At 45.7% G+C, this 19,464-nt stretch overlaps 1 protein-coding gene across 1 annotated transcript in view; it reads left to right on the top strand.

Moving 5' to 3' along the window:
- Positions 1–461: 461 nt before the first annotated feature.
- GRIN3A (glutamate ionotropic receptor NMDA type subunit 3A) overlaps positions 462–19,464 on the top strand; it is a 101,609-nt gene continuing 82,606 nt past the window's right edge. The window contains exon 1 of the mRNA XM_035141027.2: positions 462–1,205. Coding sequence (XP_034996918.2) covers positions 462–1,205 — 744 coding nt within the window. The remainder of the gene's footprint in view (positions 1,206–19,464) is intronic.

Below are 19,464 nucleotides of genomic sequence, written 5' to 3'. Positions count from 1 at the left end.
TGGCTTCCCCGCTTGTTCCCTCCTAGCAGACGCAAGTCATGGCGCCAGAAGGGATCGCCCCAAAGGGCTGCGGCGATCCGCCCGGGATGGAGTGGCTCTCGCGACTCCCCTGCTAAGCCCTGGGGCGCGTCGTCGGGTTGGGTGGAAGGCGCGAGGAGGACTACGATCGCGGCCAGCAGAAGGTCTCCCTTTCGAGGCGGGGATCCGAAGCCTCCGTCGACGGGAGGCGGCGGCTGCCCGTCGGTGTTCTCCCCGCCCTGGCTGATGTGGACTTTAGGAGCCTGCAAGGCGCCCGGAGCTACTGGCGAGCCGTCCAAGTTGTATGGCTGGCGGAAGGCGAGGGGCTGGGAGAGGAGCGCCTAGCGTCGCAGGAGGAGGAGGAGGCGGCGGCTGAGGTGCCAAGCCAGCGGGGGAGAAGGGGGCTTCTCCTTGCGCGCAAGGCACCGGGCTCTTCTCCCGTGATGTGGAGACTGAGCGTGTGGTGGCTCCTGAGCAGGGTGTGCCTTTTGCTGCTGCCGCCCTGCGCCCTGGTGCTGGCCAGGGTACCCGTTTCCTCCTGCCACCCGCAGCCCTGCCAGATCCTCAAGCGGATCGGGCACACGGTGAGGATCGGCGCGGCGCACCTGCAGCCCTGGGCTGCCACTTCCCCCGCCGGCGCGGACGCCCGGGGACCAGGACCGCACCATGGCACTGCGCTTCGAAGAGAAGGAGAACGAGAGGCGGCAGCCGGACCCCAAGCCGAGCCGCAGGCGCCTCGGGCGGCTGAGTGGAAGGGGTCCGGAGGGTCGCCAGGGAGGTGGCGAGCGGGAACCGGCTTGAGGAGCAGGGCGCCCTTGGGCAACGGGAGTGGCGACGAGGGTCTCCCTCCGCTGCTGCCCCGGGAGGCGCTGCTGTCGGCGGTGGAGACCCTCAACCGTGTCAAGGGGCTTCTGCCTTACAACCTGTCCCTGGAGGTGGTGATGGCCATCGAGGCGGGGCTGGGCGATCTACCTCTCTTCCCCTTCTCCTCGCCCAGCGCATCGTGGAGCAACGACCCGGTCTCCTTCCTGCAGAGCATCTGCCACACCGTCGTGGTGCAAGGGGTCTCGGCCATCCTCGCCTTCCCGCAGAGCAGAAGCGAGATGCTGGAGATGGACTTCGTCGCCACCGCGCTGCACATCCCCGTGATCAGCATCGTGCTCAACGAGTTCCCTAGAAAGAGCCTGGTAGGTACCGGTGGAGGATTTGTGGGGTGGGGGCCGTTGGGGTGGGGAGAGAAAAAGGGATGCCTGGGGTCTAGCCTCTGTGAGCGTACCGGGGAAAGTGATGCAGGGGAAGGGGGGGGAAAGGAAAATGGCCCGGAGCCACTATACATATTTAAGAGCTTCCGAAAGGGGAAGGGGAAGGGGGGGGGCGGTTCCAATGGAGAATGTGAGTTCAGGCAAGTTCTGCTTCAGTTTGCGAATTTCAGCACAATGGACAGTTTGATATTTCAGTACCGCGGACAGCGCGCCTGGTTACTACAGTACAGTACTGCTTTTATGCAGAGACGGTCCCAACACTTCCGCGTTCAAAAAAACACACACAACAAAACCGTCTTTCATCAAAGAGCGCTCACTTGTGCGTGAGCGTTTGCTATTCTGGGTGTCTTGTCTTCCTTCCCCGTTTTCTTCCCACTGAGAGGGTAGCTCCACTTGGCAAAGGCGCTTGGGATCAGGCCGGCAGATGTTCCCCACCTGGTTCCACGTTTTTGTAATTCATGCTAAATGAACTTTTAATTCACTCATAAGTTTCTGCCTAGAGACTTTGCTTGTTCTCAGAGATGAATCCAGATGGATACCCACCAAATCTAAGCACCCAGGCGCAGAGAGAGATCCGTTTTGTTTTAACTTTACCCTGAACATCTGTGCACTATAGAGAGAGACTTGTGTGGTTTTAAAGCTCATGAAGCTGTTAAACAACTCGGCGTTCTCAGTGGTGACTACTCCACTTCTTTCAGATCATTTAATGCTTGAGTAGATGCATTCTTCAATCTCATTCTTATTCTCTCTCATTTCTGCAAACATATGCATGCTGCAGATAAACATACACTAAACACACACATTTATTCCTGAATAACACACACCCCACACACATACACACAACCCCAGAGGTGGGTGAGACGAACAGTCGTACTTGAGATGCTAGACTATTATTTGTTTATTTATATACACTTTTCAACATTCAAGGCACTACAGAAGTCTAACTTAGCTAAGCAACTTCAAGGCATCTTTATATTTTCCCCCTCCCGCCAGCCCCCCCTCTCCCCCCATCCCTTGATTTATGTAACATCATGATCAATGAAGTTTTCTGGAAAACTCAAAGGTCTGCCACATTCTCTTCTTGCATTTATATCTCACCTTTCCTCTGAGGAGCTCAGTGGCATACACACTTAACCACTTCCTCATTTTATCCTCACAACATCTCTATGAGGTAGGTTAGGTTGAGAGGCACTGATTGGCTAAAGGTTAACCTATAAGCTTCATGGCTGAGTGGGGATTTGATCACTGGTCTCCCAGGTCCTAGGCCACTATGCCAGGCCTTTGGATTCTTTGGCATTTTGGCTGGCATTGCCCAACCATGGGTTTTGGAGGAATTCCCCTGTTACTTTGCTTTCTATTTAAGATCAGAGGTCGGGGATGTGACTCATCTGTCTTAAGTCCATGGAAAGGTGATGAATGTTGGCACCATCTTCTTACACTCCGTGACAGCTTGCATTTTCCTCTTCATTTTGCTCACTGCAGGTAATAGTCTTGCATCTGAAAAGGCAATTCAGAGTGTGATGAAGCTGTTGTGGGTTTTTCTTCTATCTAGATGGAGGACCAGGGCATACAGACACCATACCAATACAATCCTCTATGTATCTACTCAGGCATACTCCCAGTCAAGTGTGCATAGTATTGTAGCCTGAGACAGCAATCCTATGCTTATTTACTTGGGAAGTGAGCCCCATTTAATCAGTCAGATATACTTGCAAAGTAAACATGTATAGAATTTGGCTGCAAGTAGTTAAAATGGCCTGGGGCAGTGTGCGTGTGTGTGTGTGTGTGTCCTGTATAAACATCTCATCAATACATTACTGATAAATGAATGTTTTGGAACTGAACTAAGGGACAGATAGAGATAGGATGTTACTTGGCAGGTGGAAGGTAAAATGGAAGGTGTTCTTTGAGTAAGACTGATTAGGTGCATTTCCCCTCTAGGTCACACTGGGATGTGTGGAGGGGCTTTTTTTGCAGAGCAGGGGAGAGACTCGTGGCCCTCCAGATGTGGCTGAACTACAGCTCCCATACTCCCTGAGCACTAGCTATGTTGGCTCAGGCTGATGAGAGTTGGAGTCCGTTACCTGGACAGATGTGGGTTCTCCCACCTCCCCTTGCTGCAGAGTCTGAATTAGTTACCTGGAACCCTTGGCTCTGCCATTTAATTGATGCACTGTTTCTTATTTGCTCCTGCTCTCTGCTTGTGACACATTGTGGTCTGCCTCGTGTCAAATTCCCAGAGGGGAAGCAGTTCGCACTTGTCAGATGTCTGCCATTTTGTGTTGCTTAGCTGATGGTCCCTGGGCCAGCTCTTGTCCTGAGTGCCACATGAGGCCCAGGATAATGTGAACATGTAATACCATTGACCATTTTTAACACAGCACCTGTTAGAAATTATATTTGCAGAAGTCAGTTCCTGGGTTTTGTCTCTTTGTCAATCGCTATTCAATGGAACCCAGAATGGGGCTGTACAGATTGGGGGAAGCTTAATTCTCAATTATGTCCATTGAGATATTATGGACAAAGTTAGTGAGCTTCAATTCTTGGACACAGCTGATGTGGGAGAAACTTTCCCCATGTCTTTTTGAAAGAAATGAATTTATATTGCATTCATTCAATTGTAGCACTGCTGTTTTCTGTATATTTCTACCATGTGTCAGAAATAACATGATGAGGCTGTGCCACTTTAGACAGCTGCTGTAAGTGATCGCGGGGGGGGGGGGGGGGGTTTAATGCCACCTCCCCATAAAACATTCCCTGCGTGCAAAGGAGGGAATGGACTGTGCTAAATCTCATCCTCTCTCTACTGTGCCAGTGTGCTAAAGCATGGGACCTTTGACTCACCAGATGTTTCTGGACTACAGTTCCCATCATCCCTGACAATTGGCCTTGCTGGCTGGGGCTAATAGGAGTTGGAGTCCAACAACATCTGGAGGGCCATGAGTTTCCCATCCTTACTTTATACAAGCAATTATCTGGATTCCCCATTGGCAGCTGCAGCACTGAAAAATGTCTGTTTATTTGTTGGGTATATTTACTTCCTGCTTTTCAGCCATCAGGCCATCAACATAGTTGAAGATGCAATTTTAACTTCTTTCATCTGCACCCTTACCTATGGAGGCATGGTTTTAAAGCAACCCGTCTTTTCCTCCTGTGTGGCCCATTAAAGAAAACCCACACCATTTCCCTCTTAGCTCCAAAGGATGATGTGTCCTAACATGGTTGCTTTTCTCCAAAATCGTCAATACATTTTAGCTGACTCCTTGGGCTTCTTGTCCTCCAGGACTGCAGAGCAACTTAATACCCCAGAAGAAGAGTCAGTGGTACTACTATGAACTTATAAAGCTATTAAAATAGGCCTGCAGTTATTGAATAATAAAAGCCATTGTGCTATAAGGATATTTCTACTCCTAATGGTGCATTTATAACCTAGAAAAATGCATTCACATTCATAAAGTACAGCATAATTTGCATTGAAATTGTCCACACTACTTCTCTCACAAGGCTAGTGCTTAATTTGCTCCCTCTTGACTCTTCCGGGTCATCCCTCTATTTGCTACCTGCTGTCCATATATCATGCAGGGCGCAGAGCATCACTTGGCATGTGCTCTTCACTGTACCTCTCAGAGCAAGGCATCAAGGAGCTAGAACTGTATGATTAGGAACTTAGGAACTGAGCTGCTTTCTGGCCCTTCCTATCTTGAATCAAGCAGTCAGGTTGCTTGCGGATGGACACAGAAGTGGACTCTGAAAAAAAGAGTAGTGACCTTCCTCTGCAAATGGGGTGATTTGAGGACATAAGCCACACTGCTGAGTTAGGCTGGGGAGCAAGAACAGAACCATAATATAAAGTTTTATAGAGTTGGGCTAATGAGACGTTTCACTGAGCACCGCCTACTCTGACTTGCTCCAGCTATTTACAGCAGGTTTCCCAATGTTTTGGCTCTAAGGCCACATTCCTTTCTGAGCAACATTCAGAGGACCACATTTCAGTGGTGGGCAAGGCCAGAGGCAAAAGTAGGAGGGGCACAGTAGGGTGGTTTCAACACCAACTCATACCTCCCTCTGCACCCGCCATCTAGATATAAGCAAAAGGCATGGTCAGAGTTCAAGGACACATTACACTCAGGGTCATTAGGGTCACCGAGGGTCAAGGAGCTGTCAAGGAGCCTGGTCAAACACAGGGCAGGCACACACATGGTAGGCACAGGATGCAATTAGCTCTTTATTAACAGAAAATAACAACACTATGGTTCACCTTACTCCAGCTGAGAGGTTAATGAAACTGGCCACTAGTTCCACCTTCCTTCCTCTAGTCTTGGGATCCCTCCCAAGAAGACAAAGGCTGCATCGAGTGGCGAGCTCCTCCTCTGGGCCTGTCTGGCCTGTTGCTCAGCAATGTGCAGGACTCTGCTCGGTCAGGGTGTCAGAGGGGGAGGCAAGTCAGCAGGCCTGGGACTGTCCTGCTGGTGGGTAGTGGGGCCACTCTCTGACTCCTCTCTATTTGAGCCTGCACTCAGACTGTGACACTCAGCCTCTCACCCTGTTCCGGAAGACCCTCCTTCTCCTGACCTCTCTTAATTGCTCACACCTCCTGTTTCTAGCACCTCCTAGCTTGTCCCTTCCGCTGACTGCTCTTCAGTGTCCCACTACCAGGATCCAGGATCTAAGTCACCTTCTGTGCTGTCCCTGGGGGGCTTGCGGGTGGGTGGCTCCCCCCACTCTTCCTTATCCTGCCAGTTCCTGACGCTGAGGGGCATAGCCTGGGGAGAGTTTCAAGGACCAGATGGAGAGAGACTTGGAGGGCCATATTTGCCCCACAATCCCGAGGTTTCACCAACTCTGCTTGATAGCGTTAAAAAGATATACAGGTGAAACTCGGAAAATTAGAATATCGTCGAAAAGTGCATTTATTTCAGTAATGCAACTTAAAAGGTGAAACCAATATATGAGATGCAAAGCAAGATATGTCAAGCCTTTATTTGTTGTAATTGTAATTATTTGTCATTAGGTGGGTCAATTATAAATGGAATGTAATTAATGAAATGTAATTGCAATGTTTATTTTTTTTATTTTTGTATTATTGTAACTATTTGTTTTATTACTGTGGAATTTCCAAAAGAAAGCATTTGTAAAAATTAAAAGAAAAAGAAAAAAATAAGTTGCATTACTGAAATAAATGCACTTTTTGACGATATTCTAATTTTCCGAGTTTCATCTGTATTTCCCAGCTGTGCTATCTGAGCTGCCTTTATACATGCCAGGGAATAAGCCTAGGAATGGGGTCCCAGATGATGCTTGACTGCAGATCCCATCATCTCTGACTATTGGCCATGTCGGCTGGAGCTGATGGGAGTTGGAATCCAGTAGATTTGAAGGGCAGATTTGAAGGTTAGTCACCTGTGACTTAAGTTGATGCTTAGGAAGGATGGCCCGCATCACCCCTGTTGTTTGTGCTCTCCATTGAGCCATTACCACAGGCAGTTAATCTCTATGCTGATGATGCATTATTTGTCAAACATCCTGATATATATTTTTTTGGAAAGTCTTGAGATTGATTGATGAATTTAGCAAGCTGTTGAGGTATGAAATTAATTTAACAAAATCAGAAAGGGTGGAATTCAATGTTAACAAAACATATGATAAAGTGCCCAGGAAAAAATCCCCTATAAGCTATTTGGGTGTGTGAATGTACAGTATAAAGATATTAGATAGATAGATGATAGATGATAGATAGATAGATAGATAGATAGATAGATAGATAGATATAGAAAAAACTAGCTAAATATAATCACAATAATTTAAGAACAGAGGTCAAGAAAGAATTAGAGTGATGGTCTCAAATAAAAAAACTCCATGCTTAGGGGAGTTAGCAACAGTTAAGAAGATTATACTCCTCCATTTCTAATTCTTTTCTGAAATCTCCCACTCAATATAGTTATTTATTTCAACAATTTGTATTCTGCTTAGTCACGGTCATCCTTGAACAGTGTACAAGGGACCACAGACAATTAGACTAAAAATGAGACTAAAACCTACAAAATCAGAATTCTATTAGAAAACCTGCTAGAATAGGGGGGGGAAGCCTTCAGTAAGAGCTAGAAGTTCAACAGGGAGAGTGGGCCTTTCTGACCTCAGCTGGAAGGAAGTTCCACAAAACTGAGCTCACAATACTGAACGCAGCATGGCTTCTGAAGGATATGAGTTGTGCATCTGAGTCATTAACAGTGACTTCCTTGAAGACCTCAGAGTTGCAAGGGATCAGGTAGTCCTTGAGCTATTGCTATGTACTGAGCTGAATCCAGAATGCAGCAGTCTGATTGGTCCGCAGGAGCCACCCAATCCAGCTCCAGGTGGAAATGAATCAGCAACCTGATTGGCCTGCAGGAGCAGCCAATCAGGCTGCTGGCAGAAGTGAATCCGCAACCTGATTGGCCTGCAGGAGCAGCCAATCAGGCTGCTAGCAGAAGTGAATCCACAACCTGATTGGCCTGCAGGTGCAGCCCTGAAGTAGCCAATCACGCAAGGCCCATTGTGTAAATAATGTACATAAGCAGACGTTTTGGGGAAAGAGCCATTCTTCTCTTCTTCTTCTGTTGCTACTACAAACTGAATAAAGAGCATGAAATTCACTCTAGACTCCGAGTATATTTCACTGGCGATGAAGGTGGGATCCTGCTGAGCTGACCGCCACCACACACTGCACCGCAGCACCGCCACCTGCCACACTGAGTTTATTTCAGCTATCCTGTTCCCAATTCGTCACGGGTCTTGTAAATTAATCCAAGTGTCTTGAACCTGACCTGGCAGTGTATGGGCAGTCAACACAAGGTTTTAAGCACCAGAATTTAGTGCTGGTGACACTTTGTCCCCATCAACTGTCCAGATGGGGATGTGTCTGCAGAAGCTTGTAAAACCTAGTTGGAACATTGCATTGTTCTTCACCTCTCCAGCCAATATGAGGCTTACAAATTAGCTTGTCCGAGGGTGGGGGTGGGTGGGGGGGGGGAGAGAGAGAGAGAGAGAGAGAGAGAGAGAGAGAGAGAGAGAGAGAGAGAGAGAGAGAGAGACTGTCAATAGAAATAACAAAAATGTTGAATCAGGTCACTGCATTATATTAAAAGGCAAGCAGATCAGCACAGATAAACAGCATCTCCAAACAATTCAGCCTCAGCAAGTGGCATTTCCAAACTGTGTACACACTAACCCGTTAATAGCACAAAATGCAGTCCCCACCCCCCCAAATCCAGAATTGTCCATGCTTGTCCTCAACATGCTGTTTTCAATCTAGATTAATTATAGATCCTGCCATTCACAAGGATAGGTGTAGTTACTTGTAAAGCTCTTGAAAACCCTCTCTGGGATTAGATTATCTGTGACTTTTCCTCCCTACACATGCCTCAGGTGAATGAGGAAGTAGCACTTGCGATTTTGGTACAGGATCACTGGGCATGTATGAATACAACCTCCATTGCCAGGCCTGCCTGCATCTGTTTTCGAAAGGGCATGCTGTGGAGCGATGAATTTGCGATAAGCTTTATTTTTTGAATAAACCAGTTTCTCAATAAGTGCTTTGCAGGGATGAAATATAAGCAATTGATCTAGATTGTGTGTGGGCTATGTAGAAGAAGAAAAACAAAGACTCTGTCTCCATTGATTCTCGAATGAAATGGGTATGCAGCCAAAATCTCTGCAGTTAACTGGTGAGGCTTGCATTACATTTAATCGGATGCATCACCCCACCTCTTCCAGGAACTCATTCAGAAACTTATCAGCTGCTGCAGACCTTGCTCTTGATTATAAGCAGAGCCCAAGTGACAATATCAGACGCCCCCCCCCAAGTGTCCCTATTTTCCAGGGGAAGTCCTGGATTCAAAGAAGCCATCCCAGTTTCTGATTTGATCCTGGAATGTCCTACTTTTCCTTAGGATGTCCCTCTGTTCATCGGATAAATGTTGGAGGGTATGGAGTTATGTGGGGAAGTTTCTTAATGTTTAATGTCTTAAAATGTTTTTATATGTGTTGGAAGCTCCCCAGAGTGGCTGAGGCAACCTGATCAAATGGGTGAGATATAAATAAAAAAGTTGTTGTTGTTACAGGTAGGTAGCCGTGTTGGTCTGACGTAGTCGAAACAAAATAAAAAAATTCCTTCCAGTAGCACCTTAGAGACCAACTAAGTTTGTCATTGGTATAAATTTTCGTGTGCAGGCACACTTCTTCAGGTACACTGAAACAGAAGTTCTTGCTGTTGTTGTTGTTGTTGTTGAATAGGACGTCCCTTTTTTCATTGGAGAAATGTTGAAAGGTATGCAATATCCATAGGCTAGAATTGCAGGTATGTGTGAAACCCTTCCTATACAGGTACAAGTCCTGAAATGTGCAGATACAAGTCCTGAAATGCTTCCTGCATTGGTGTAGCCCAGTCTTTCTCCAGCCTTTCAGATTTAGGAGGGACTACAATTCCCATCAGCCCCAGCCAGCATGGCCAAGGGGTGGAGATGATGGGAGCTGTAGTCCAGCATCATCTGAAGGCTCAACCAGCCAGGAGAAATGAGGCAAAGGGCAGTGCTGTGACTTTTACATCTCAGCCCCACTCACCAGCTCTCTGACAGCATGCTGATTTGAGATGACATCCAGGGAGCAGACCTTTCTTCCTTTGAGGCTGGCAGCTCCCAACAAGAACTTAGTAAGGTTGCTTGAAGGTGACAGCAGTGAAAGCTATCTTTGAAATATAATCACAGAGAGAAAAAATGTAGATCCAGGGCTAGGTGGAGCAGTAATGTACAGCTGTTACAAGTTTTGCAGTGGGATGGCATAATCCATGGAAACGAACTGAGAGCATTTCTATTAAATTGGCTTCCTTGTGCAATGGGGTGCCTGGAGCAGAGCAGAGGTGTCAATTGAACAAGGACTGGAGTGCTTGACAATTGGTTCGAATATCTGCCTGAGAAATATACAGGACACAGGAAGGGGAAAGAGGCATACATCACAATATTTCCATAGCTGTAGTTGCACCAATTACCCCAGCGCTGTGAGTCACAGTTAGAAGAAATGTATGTGGTTGCAGGACTGCAGCCCGAGAGGAAAATTCATTTTCTACCAAGCTACAGAAACAGCAGACTCTTTGTTGAGTGTGCCAACTCAGAATGCAGACGAGGATCTGAAGGCATTAATCAATGCTCACTTGTGTAAATGAAACCCTCTGGACATGCAAAGAGATTCTAGGCTAGGTTTCTGTCCACTGTGGCAGTTTTGCAGGTAAAGTGTGGCTGGATGTCTTGTTTGTTTGTTTTTGACATGGTATAGCTCTGATTCAGCCCCCCCCCCCCCCCGCCGCCAGCTGCAGTTTTTAATAGTAAAGTCCAGTCAAGGCATCAGAAGATTCTGCTGGTCATGTACCTCAGCTCTTGCTGAATGCTATGCTTTAAAATGGATAAAAATTTGTGCATCTGTGTGTGAGTTTCAGAGCACAGGATGGGGGGGTTGTCAAATGTGATGATGTTATTCATTACTAGTTAATATCTTGCAGCTTGATCCACAACACAGTTTTCATAAGTACCACCAATTTTAATGGAATGCATAGCTAGAGGTTAAGTCCTCTGCTTAACTTGTGCAACAGACCATAGTACAGGAAGTAACTCCAAGCTCCCAGGGGTGCCCTAATGGGGTCTGCATTTCTTTGCACTAGAGTTGGGAGCTAGACTTGCTTCTGTAGCAAAGCATCAAGTAACCATTGTATGTGTGTGTGCAGGGCCGGCTATAGGCCCGCCCCCGGTGGTGCAGGGTGCCAGGCCACCAGGGGCACCGCTGCGCCCGCTGAGAGGTGCGGCTGAGGCTGCCCCAGGCGCGCCTCCGCTGTTCAGCGGCTTCAGGCCGCTCTCCGGAGGCGTGCGGGCCTGGGGCCGCCTCTGCCGCGCGCAGGGGCGTCGCAACAGGGGCGGGCAGCGCCCCCTGGCCCAGGGCCGGCCTTACAACAGGCTGGGTGGCGCAGTGCAGCTGCGCCCGCCCGCCCGCTCACCGTGCTGGGAAACGAGGCGGGGGCGGGGCGCCGGAGGTATCTGTCACACCACGGCGCCAGGGCGCCGGGCATGCTTAAGACAGCCGTGTGTGTGTGTGTGTGTGTGTGGAGTACTGGTGGGGCATGTTAGTATTATTCATTCTCCCATTGCTGTTGGATCTTATGATCCACACTGTTCACATTCCATTCCTCTGGGAGTGTGAGAACGGAAACTGAGACACAGCACTTCCGTACTCTGTGCTTTTGTATTTCTGCTTTTTGTTCTGTCTCCCGGACAGACGGGATGTCTGTGTGAGCTGCTCCTCGCACTGTTGTTATTTTCTTTATTATGATCTGTTTTGATTCGGTTTGATTTGACATATAGCAATAAAATTAGCGATGCTACATACTTCCGCAGCAAAAGCTTTCGTTTACTCTGCTGTTTTGCGTGCTCATATGAGCATATATGAGTCGCTGAGATACAGGACTGCTGCCAAAAGCTTCATGAGTATCCTATTGCCGGAGGCTGGGGCCTCATAGGGCTCCCTGTGCATACTTCCTCTTTAGCATATACTGAATATAGCATCATGGTGTCCAGGAACCATTGAATTCATCTAACCCCCTTTTAAAGCCAACTCCATAAAGCAACTCCATAGTCATGGACCACTTATAGACAACCTGTTTATAGAGCATTTATCCTGATTTTTTTCCAGGGAGACTACACGATTCTGACTATCTGCTGGACATTCATTCTGATTTGTTTGCTATGATTTGTTTGATTCTGATTTGTTTGCTATGAGATCAGATGAAATTCCACCCAGCAAATATTACCCCACACTTTCCGGAGCATTTTCCCATTGCTTTCCTGTTGTAAGAAGTCCAGTATTTAGGAGATGGGGGGAACAAGTTTGTTGTGCAAGAGCTCCAAATCAGCTTCTTCTTTTTTTAGCACGCTGGATTTGCCAGTGTATAATGGAATCCCATCTGAAAACAGTTTGGAAGTGCCCTTTCATGATGTAGAGTTTTGTGAGCAATGTCTGCAGAATCTCAGGCTCAAAAAAGATGAGAGATAGGAATTGCAAGAGCAAGACTTTCTGCTTTTAAAAACAGACTTTCAGAACCATGGTGCTAGGGGAGACTTGGTTGGTTTTGTTGTTGTGACTTCAACCTTTTCCATGGCAATGATTTCCCAATTTAAATCACCTTCCTCTGAAGCTGCTATTGGTCCCATGGATAAAAACATCAAGATATACTTGAGAGTACTGTAGATTCTCCTCTGCAGGGCAAACAGCAGCTTCAAAAGGGAGTTGGCAACTGAAAGGGAGATAATTTCTTGATGGAAAGAGTTTATTCCCCTGCAGCCATCATTTCATTTATTTATTTCATAAAATGTATACACCACTAGACTGTAGAAAAATCTTAACATAGTTCACAAAAAGAATCAAAAATAAAATGATCAGTAATAAAATGATCAGCAAAAACAGTTAAAAGCAGCTATTTAAAACATTCAAAAATTAATTAAAATAAACGATAAGCGAAACACAGGTTAAAACACATGCCAACTTTCTAGATATCTGGGTAGGCCTCTCTACACAAAAATGTGTTTAGAGGGCACTGAAAAGAGTGAAAAATTTCCCATTGGTCTGAGAATGGGATGGCTTGGTGCAGAGATACCAAAGGAGCAGAAACAATTATTTATGTATGCAATGATAGCAGAGTGGATACTACTGGCCCAGAGATGGAAAGAAGATAAAGTCCTGATCCTCAGAGACAAATGGCTAATGAAGATGATGGACCATAGTGAAATGGCAAAAATAACTGGGAAAATCAGAAACCAATAAGAGAGGAACTTTAATAAGGAATGGGAAAAAATTCACTTAAGAGAACACTGTAAACAACTAAAAGCTTTGGCAGGATTTGAGTAACGCTTGTAATGTACAGTCATACCTAATGTTGTGTCCGCTTCAGGTTACGTGTTTTTGTGTTGCATCCTGCGGCAATCCAAAAGTACCAGAACGGGTTACTTTTTGGTTTGGTCGCTCGCGCATGCACAGGAGCGCTAAATCGCGCCACGTGCATGCGCAGACGCAGCGCTTTGGCTTCTGTCAGTTCTGTGTTACGGACAGGCCTCCAGTGTGGCATAGTGGTTAAGAGCGGTAGAGTTGTAATCTGGTGAAACAGGTTCGCGTCTCTGCTCCTCCACATGCAACTGCTGGGTGTCTTTGGACTAGTCACACTCTTCTGAAGTCTCTCAGCCTCACTCACCTCACAGAGTGTTTGTTGTGGGGGAGGAAGGGAATGGAGAATGTTAGCCACTTTGAGGCTCTTTCGGGTAGTGATAAAGCAGGATATCAAATCCAAACTCTCCTCCTCCTCCTCCTCCTCCTCCTCCTCCTCCTCCTCCTCCTCCTCCTCCTCCTTCTCCTTCTTCTTCCCGTCCATAACACGAGGTTCCACTGTACTAAAAACTAAGGTAAAAAGTGGTCTATTTAAGAAAAATAGAGAAAATATGTGAGGCAGTTGAAAAAGATTGAAAATGGTAACCATGGTTGGGTGGAGGGGAGTCTAAGGATTCAGGGAATCCTAAATGTTGATGATGATGTTTAATGTTTGAATTTAAATGTGCACTGTAAAACTTAATAAAAAAGATTATACAAAAAAGAGGGAGAATGGGATGGCTTATCACTTTGACCATCCTCACTAGAAGAACTCGTATAAATTGTACACAAGAGTCCAGAATGTCAAGGTGTGTTTAATGTGCATCATTTTATACAGGTCGCAGAATGCAGTGCACAACCCTGGCGCTAATGTTTTATAACTGGCCATCTAGCAACTATGTGAAACAACAACAAAGTACTGTAGCCCAATACAGATTTTTTTCTAACTTTTGGCAACACTAACAATATCTATATATCACAAACATAATCCTGAAGCTGGGAAAGAAGTTGTTCAGCCAGTCAGAGAAATGTAGATCTTTAAAAACAAACAAACCCAAAACCAAAATGTAAACACACCAGACATCAGGACGATGCCAGAAGGGAACAATCTGATATTACTGCCTGCTTTTCTTCTCTATCCACCCTCCCTAAGATTTATTTGGTAATGTCTGCTGACAATAAATCCAAACATTGTTATTACCGAGGAAGGCTGCTTACTTCCTGACGTCCATTTGGAAATAAATAAATCATAACTGTGAGCGAAATGCTGCAATTTGAAGCAATCGTTTAGCCAAGGCGGTTAGGATTTTCCTTGATAATAGTGCTCATTGCGTTGAAGATCTGACAGGTAATTGTTTTGGAGAGAGAGGAGTTTGCGGCTGACAGGCTCTTTAACTACAGACACAAACATATGCAATACTCAGTTTCATCTTTAGAATGCAGTGCCTCTGTTCCCAATGTGCAATAACTGTAGGTACACAAGACAAGACCTGCAATTGTTTCAGAGGGGGGGGGGCCTTTCCTAGCCCTACCTGGGAATGCCAGGGATGGAATCTGCCTTCTGCATGCAAAGCAGATGTTCTGTCTGCTAAGCTGCAACCCATCTCAACAGGGGCCATTCTCCATAACGAAGATGGCACCATGCCTGGCACTGGCGTTCCATGCAAGCCTGTATATTTGAAGACCATTTTAAAACACAAAACAGCAAGCAAGAGGACGCATGATGTGCAACACCAAAGGGGAATGGCAAGACCGGAATGTGGAAGTTCTCCATTTCTTATAACTTTAAACAAGCAGAAGATATTGTGTGCATAAAAAGTGAGAGAGAGAGAGAGAGGGAAACATTTTCACAGATGAACATAAAGGTTTTTTTATTTTAAAAAAAATGAATTACCTATGAAGCAAGGTTTGATGGTAAGCTGAAAATGCAGGCAACCCAGAAACGAAGTGTCTTTCTATGCTGCCAAAAGAAAGTTCAGTTTCCTATAAGAAAGAATGAATATCTTCTGTACTAATTAGCTAGCCAAGTAATTTTTTAAAATGTGATAGCCGAGATGCTGCTGGAGGACTGAGTCTATATATTAGAAATGAAGAGTGGCTTTGCAGTGACTAAAGAGCCACATGAGTTATGGATGTCTTCTTGGTAGGCTTCCAGGCTGATGGCGAGATGTGCTGGTTTCCTTCAGAATGAAGAAATAAGGGGATGTGGGAAGGAAAAGGAGGAAGAGGTAGGGTCCCTAATGGAGACAAAGCCAATCCCATTGCTGGGCCGTCTTTGTAACAAGTCTGGGAATGTTTGGCTTCACCTGTGCCAAGGTCTGGATTCATTCATTTTGAAGCCTAGGAGCCACATTTTCTAGTTTCTCAACGAGATGGCCTTTGTTAACCAAATGGTTCCAAGATGCTGCCCACAGGTACACATGCGCCCACAGGGTCTTCCCTGGCACCCACAGGGCACCCCTCCATTCCCAGCTTCTGCTTGGAGGTCTCCCATACGCATCTGCATATGGATGGGCACTGTGAGAACATTCTGGACTTGATGGACCATTAAACTGATGTAGCAGGATCTTCTTATGATTCAGTTAACTGAAAGCATGAGTGATTGAGGTGTGTTCCTGCACATGATCTTTTCTACCCTGCAGAACTATCATGATTACAGGTGTCATGTAATATTCATTCCCCATTTTTAAGAAGCCTACCCTTTGGAACTCCCTGCCTATTGACATCAGGCAGGCACCATCACTGTACTGTTTTTGGCACTTGTCTTTAGACAAGCCCAACCAGATGCATCAAATGTTGGCACGTGTTTTAATCTGCCTTTAGTCTGTCATTTACTTTCATTTCTTGAATGCTTTAAATAGTCATTTTTTTAATTTAAAAAAACTGTTTTGATACTAATTTTGTTATTTTGTTCTTTTTGTAAATTGCATTTAGGGTTTTTTTAAAACAACAACAACAATCAAGCAGTGTGTAAATGTTATGAAATAATAAATATAAAACAGATATATCTTAACACTACTCGGGTTTTCGATTTACTATGAACACGGGTCCCAGTGCACAGCCCTAATATATAGGGTTGTGCTAATTACATAGCTGAAAGACAGTAACACCAAAGAAAAGATATGCACCTGCATTTGAAATTTGGTCAGAGACTTGAAGGGCTTCCAAACAGGAGACCTATGGAAACTATAGTATTTTTTTATTTTTTATTTTTCTTTCCCCCCCTTTTTATTATTGAAGTACGAGAATTGTTACATACATCATATTCTCTCCTTCCAATTTTTAATTTCCCGTACCATTTTTCCTTTCCCTTCCCACCCCCTCCCCCACCCATAATCCATTGGAAGGGTTCAAACAGTTGTCCTCAGCCACGGGCACAATGTCTTTAATTTCCACTGAATGTCTTCTGGTCCAGTAGTTGTTATCCATTGAAGATAGGGGTTCCATCTGGTCCTTATCACAGTAGACCTGGCCTTCCATGTTATATCCTGTGACATTACTGCCACGATGTCTGACTGAATAAATTCAAACAAATAATTAGTCCAGACCTCTACTGTCCATTTTTCTCTATCTTTCCAACCTAAAGCTATTGCTGCCTTTCCTGCTAGTATCATTGCTTTGAAGGTGTGCTGGTCACCTTTCTCTATGGCCGTGTTTCCTAGTATACCCATTGTCATAAGATTGAAGTCTATAGGTAGCTTCACTTTAAAAACTTCATTAATAACCTTAAGGATTTTATTCCAAAATCTCCCTACCTCTGGGCATTCCCAATACATATGGGAGAACCATCCCTTGGCTTGTTCACAGTGCCAGCAGTTAGGGTTCAATCCTGGTATCATATTAGCTAGCTGGGCCTGGAAACTATAGTATTGTGCCATATCTTCTTTTGTATTGTGCCATATCTTCTTTTCTTTTTTTTAAGTTGGAGTTTCTTGCTTGCTGCACTTGTTGAGTAAATGTGTATATAATCATAGTCTCCTCAATTTTATCAATCCTCTGCTGTTCAGAAGGTTGCTTGGGAAACTTCCAATTATGCACTATGCATGTTTCGCTGCTGTACACAATTGCTTAAGAAGGTCTTTATGCAGGAATCCAGGGTCATTAGGGAACTTTGCTTGTCCCCTGGTTTTGGAGCCTCCAATTTAGGGAGAGTGCAGACATGCATAAACACACGAGCAACTTCACTGCGCTGAATTGATGCTCGGCATTTGCACTGGGAGAAACAAACACATTCCAGGCAAGTTGACAGTATCACTGGTTAGAGGTTCTGAAGTTCATGGAGTAGGTTGATAACACTCGCAGGCCAGTGTTTCCCAGTTGTCGGTGTTTATACTACATTTTTTAAGATTTGCCTTGGGAGAGTCTTTTAACCTCCTTTGTTGACCACCAGCATTACGTTTACCATTTTTAAGTACAGAATAGAGTAGTTGGTTTGGAAGACAATAATCAGGCATCCACACAACATGACTAGTCCAACAAAGTTGATGTTGCAGAAGCAATGCTTCGGCAATGGTGATCCCATCTTTGGCAGAAGGAGAGTGACAATGTCCATATTCATGTCACTGTTTGGGGGGGTGGGGAGGAAAAAGGTTCTGACCTCCTTTGCCTGGTCCTCAGACCCTAGCTGGCACAAAAAGTCCTCGAGAAAGAGTACTTTGCAGAATGTTGCTTTTATTCTAAAAATAATCTTCTCCAATTATGACCAACAGCTTTTACTGTACACATATCAAACGCAACCAGCTAGCAACCAACCAACCAACCCACAGCACACACAATCTATATATACAGGTATATGTAGGTGAAAGGTTGCATGGGTCGTGCAGGCTTTGCCGGTTCATTGTAGGCCGCTGACTCATGCTGACTCAGTTCTTTTTGCATTAAAGAAACAGTGGCTAATTTTAAGCCGTGACAATTCAACCCGTGGCTACAAAGGAATATGCCTTTGCACACCCCTCAAGCATCTTGATTTAAGCAGGATATTCCAGAGTTATGGAAGCCAAGCCAACTTCTGATTGGGTCCCGGAATGTCCCATTTTTTGGCCCAGCACTGTGGCATGAATCAACAACAACAACAACAACAACAACAACAACAACAACAACAATAATAATAATTTATTATTTATACCCCGCCCATCTGGCCGGGTTCCCCCAGCCACGGCTTCCAACAAAATATTAAAATACAGAAATCCATCAAACATTAAAAGCTTCTGTCACAGGGGATGCGTAGCGACTACGCTAGAGTAACGACTCTCCACGCCTTTGCCTTTTCATGCTTTTATTATGTGCAGTCTATTTACAGTGATAGAGCTATACAGGATACATCCGTCTAGTCCGAACCAGAACCCTGGAATGGCGCGCTCCGCGTCTTCTTCCAACATAAGAGTCTGGGCACGCCAAATCTCCTTCCGCGTTTCCTCCTGCGCAATTCCAGAACCAGAGGGGGGAAAGGGCCTCCTTTCCCTGTTTTCCTTCTCCCCCTTTCCCCCCTCTCTCTCTTCCTCTCCCACGTGTAGCAGGGGCTCTCCTATGCTACCAGAGCCCCGTCTCCTCCTTCCTCCTTCCTCACTTGACTCTTCCCCCTCCCCGCTGGCGCTACTGCTGGTGGAGGAGCTGCTCCTCAGGATGGGAGGGGGCTCTCTGTACTCTTTGCCCCTCACAGCTTCCCTAAACAGGGCTGCCTTAAGATGCCTTCTAAAGGCATCAACTGGCTCATGCCAGAGTACCAGACTAAAAATCACTGTTGGGGGGGTGGTTGGTCTTGCACTCTGGCATGTCACCTGGCTCCCAAAGTTCTCAGGACCAAAAAATGAACACCCCAGTTTTGATTAGTGGGATGTTGGAGGGTATTCCTTAACAGCTGCAGCTTGGATTCGGTGGCTGTTTAGAAGCCAAGCTTTTCTCTGCCTCATCCCTGACATCATATGACATCAGGTGATGCGTAGCTGGGCACAGCTGAGCCAAACAGACAGCTGCAACAAATATGGAGGCCTTGTGGGCCTAATAAGGGTCCAGGGTTGGTGGTTCCCAGTGCTGTGATAGGCCTACAATTGTTCAATGTGGCTGATAAAAGACTCAAAGGAAGAAAAGCGTAAGGAGCACCTTCTCATGCATTATACTCTTCTTGCCATTGTTTGAAAGCTCTGCCCAAGAGGCCCATGGCAGATGCCATCCTTTTTCATCTACCAGGAGTAGAATAGTGCTTTCATTAATATGTCCATTTCTAGGCACAACTGTAGCATCCTTGACAGGT

The sequence above is a fragment of the Zootoca vivipara genome, chromosome 16 (genome assembly GCF_963506605.1).
Source record: "Zootoca vivipara chromosome 16, rZooViv1.1, whole genome shotgun sequence".
Taxonomy (NCBI): Eukaryota; Metazoa; Chordata; class Lepidosauria; order Squamata; family Lacertidae; genus Zootoca; species Zootoca vivipara.
The sequence above is the reverse complement of the archived record's forward strand: the minus strand, read 5'-3'. Positions and strand labels throughout refer to the sequence as shown.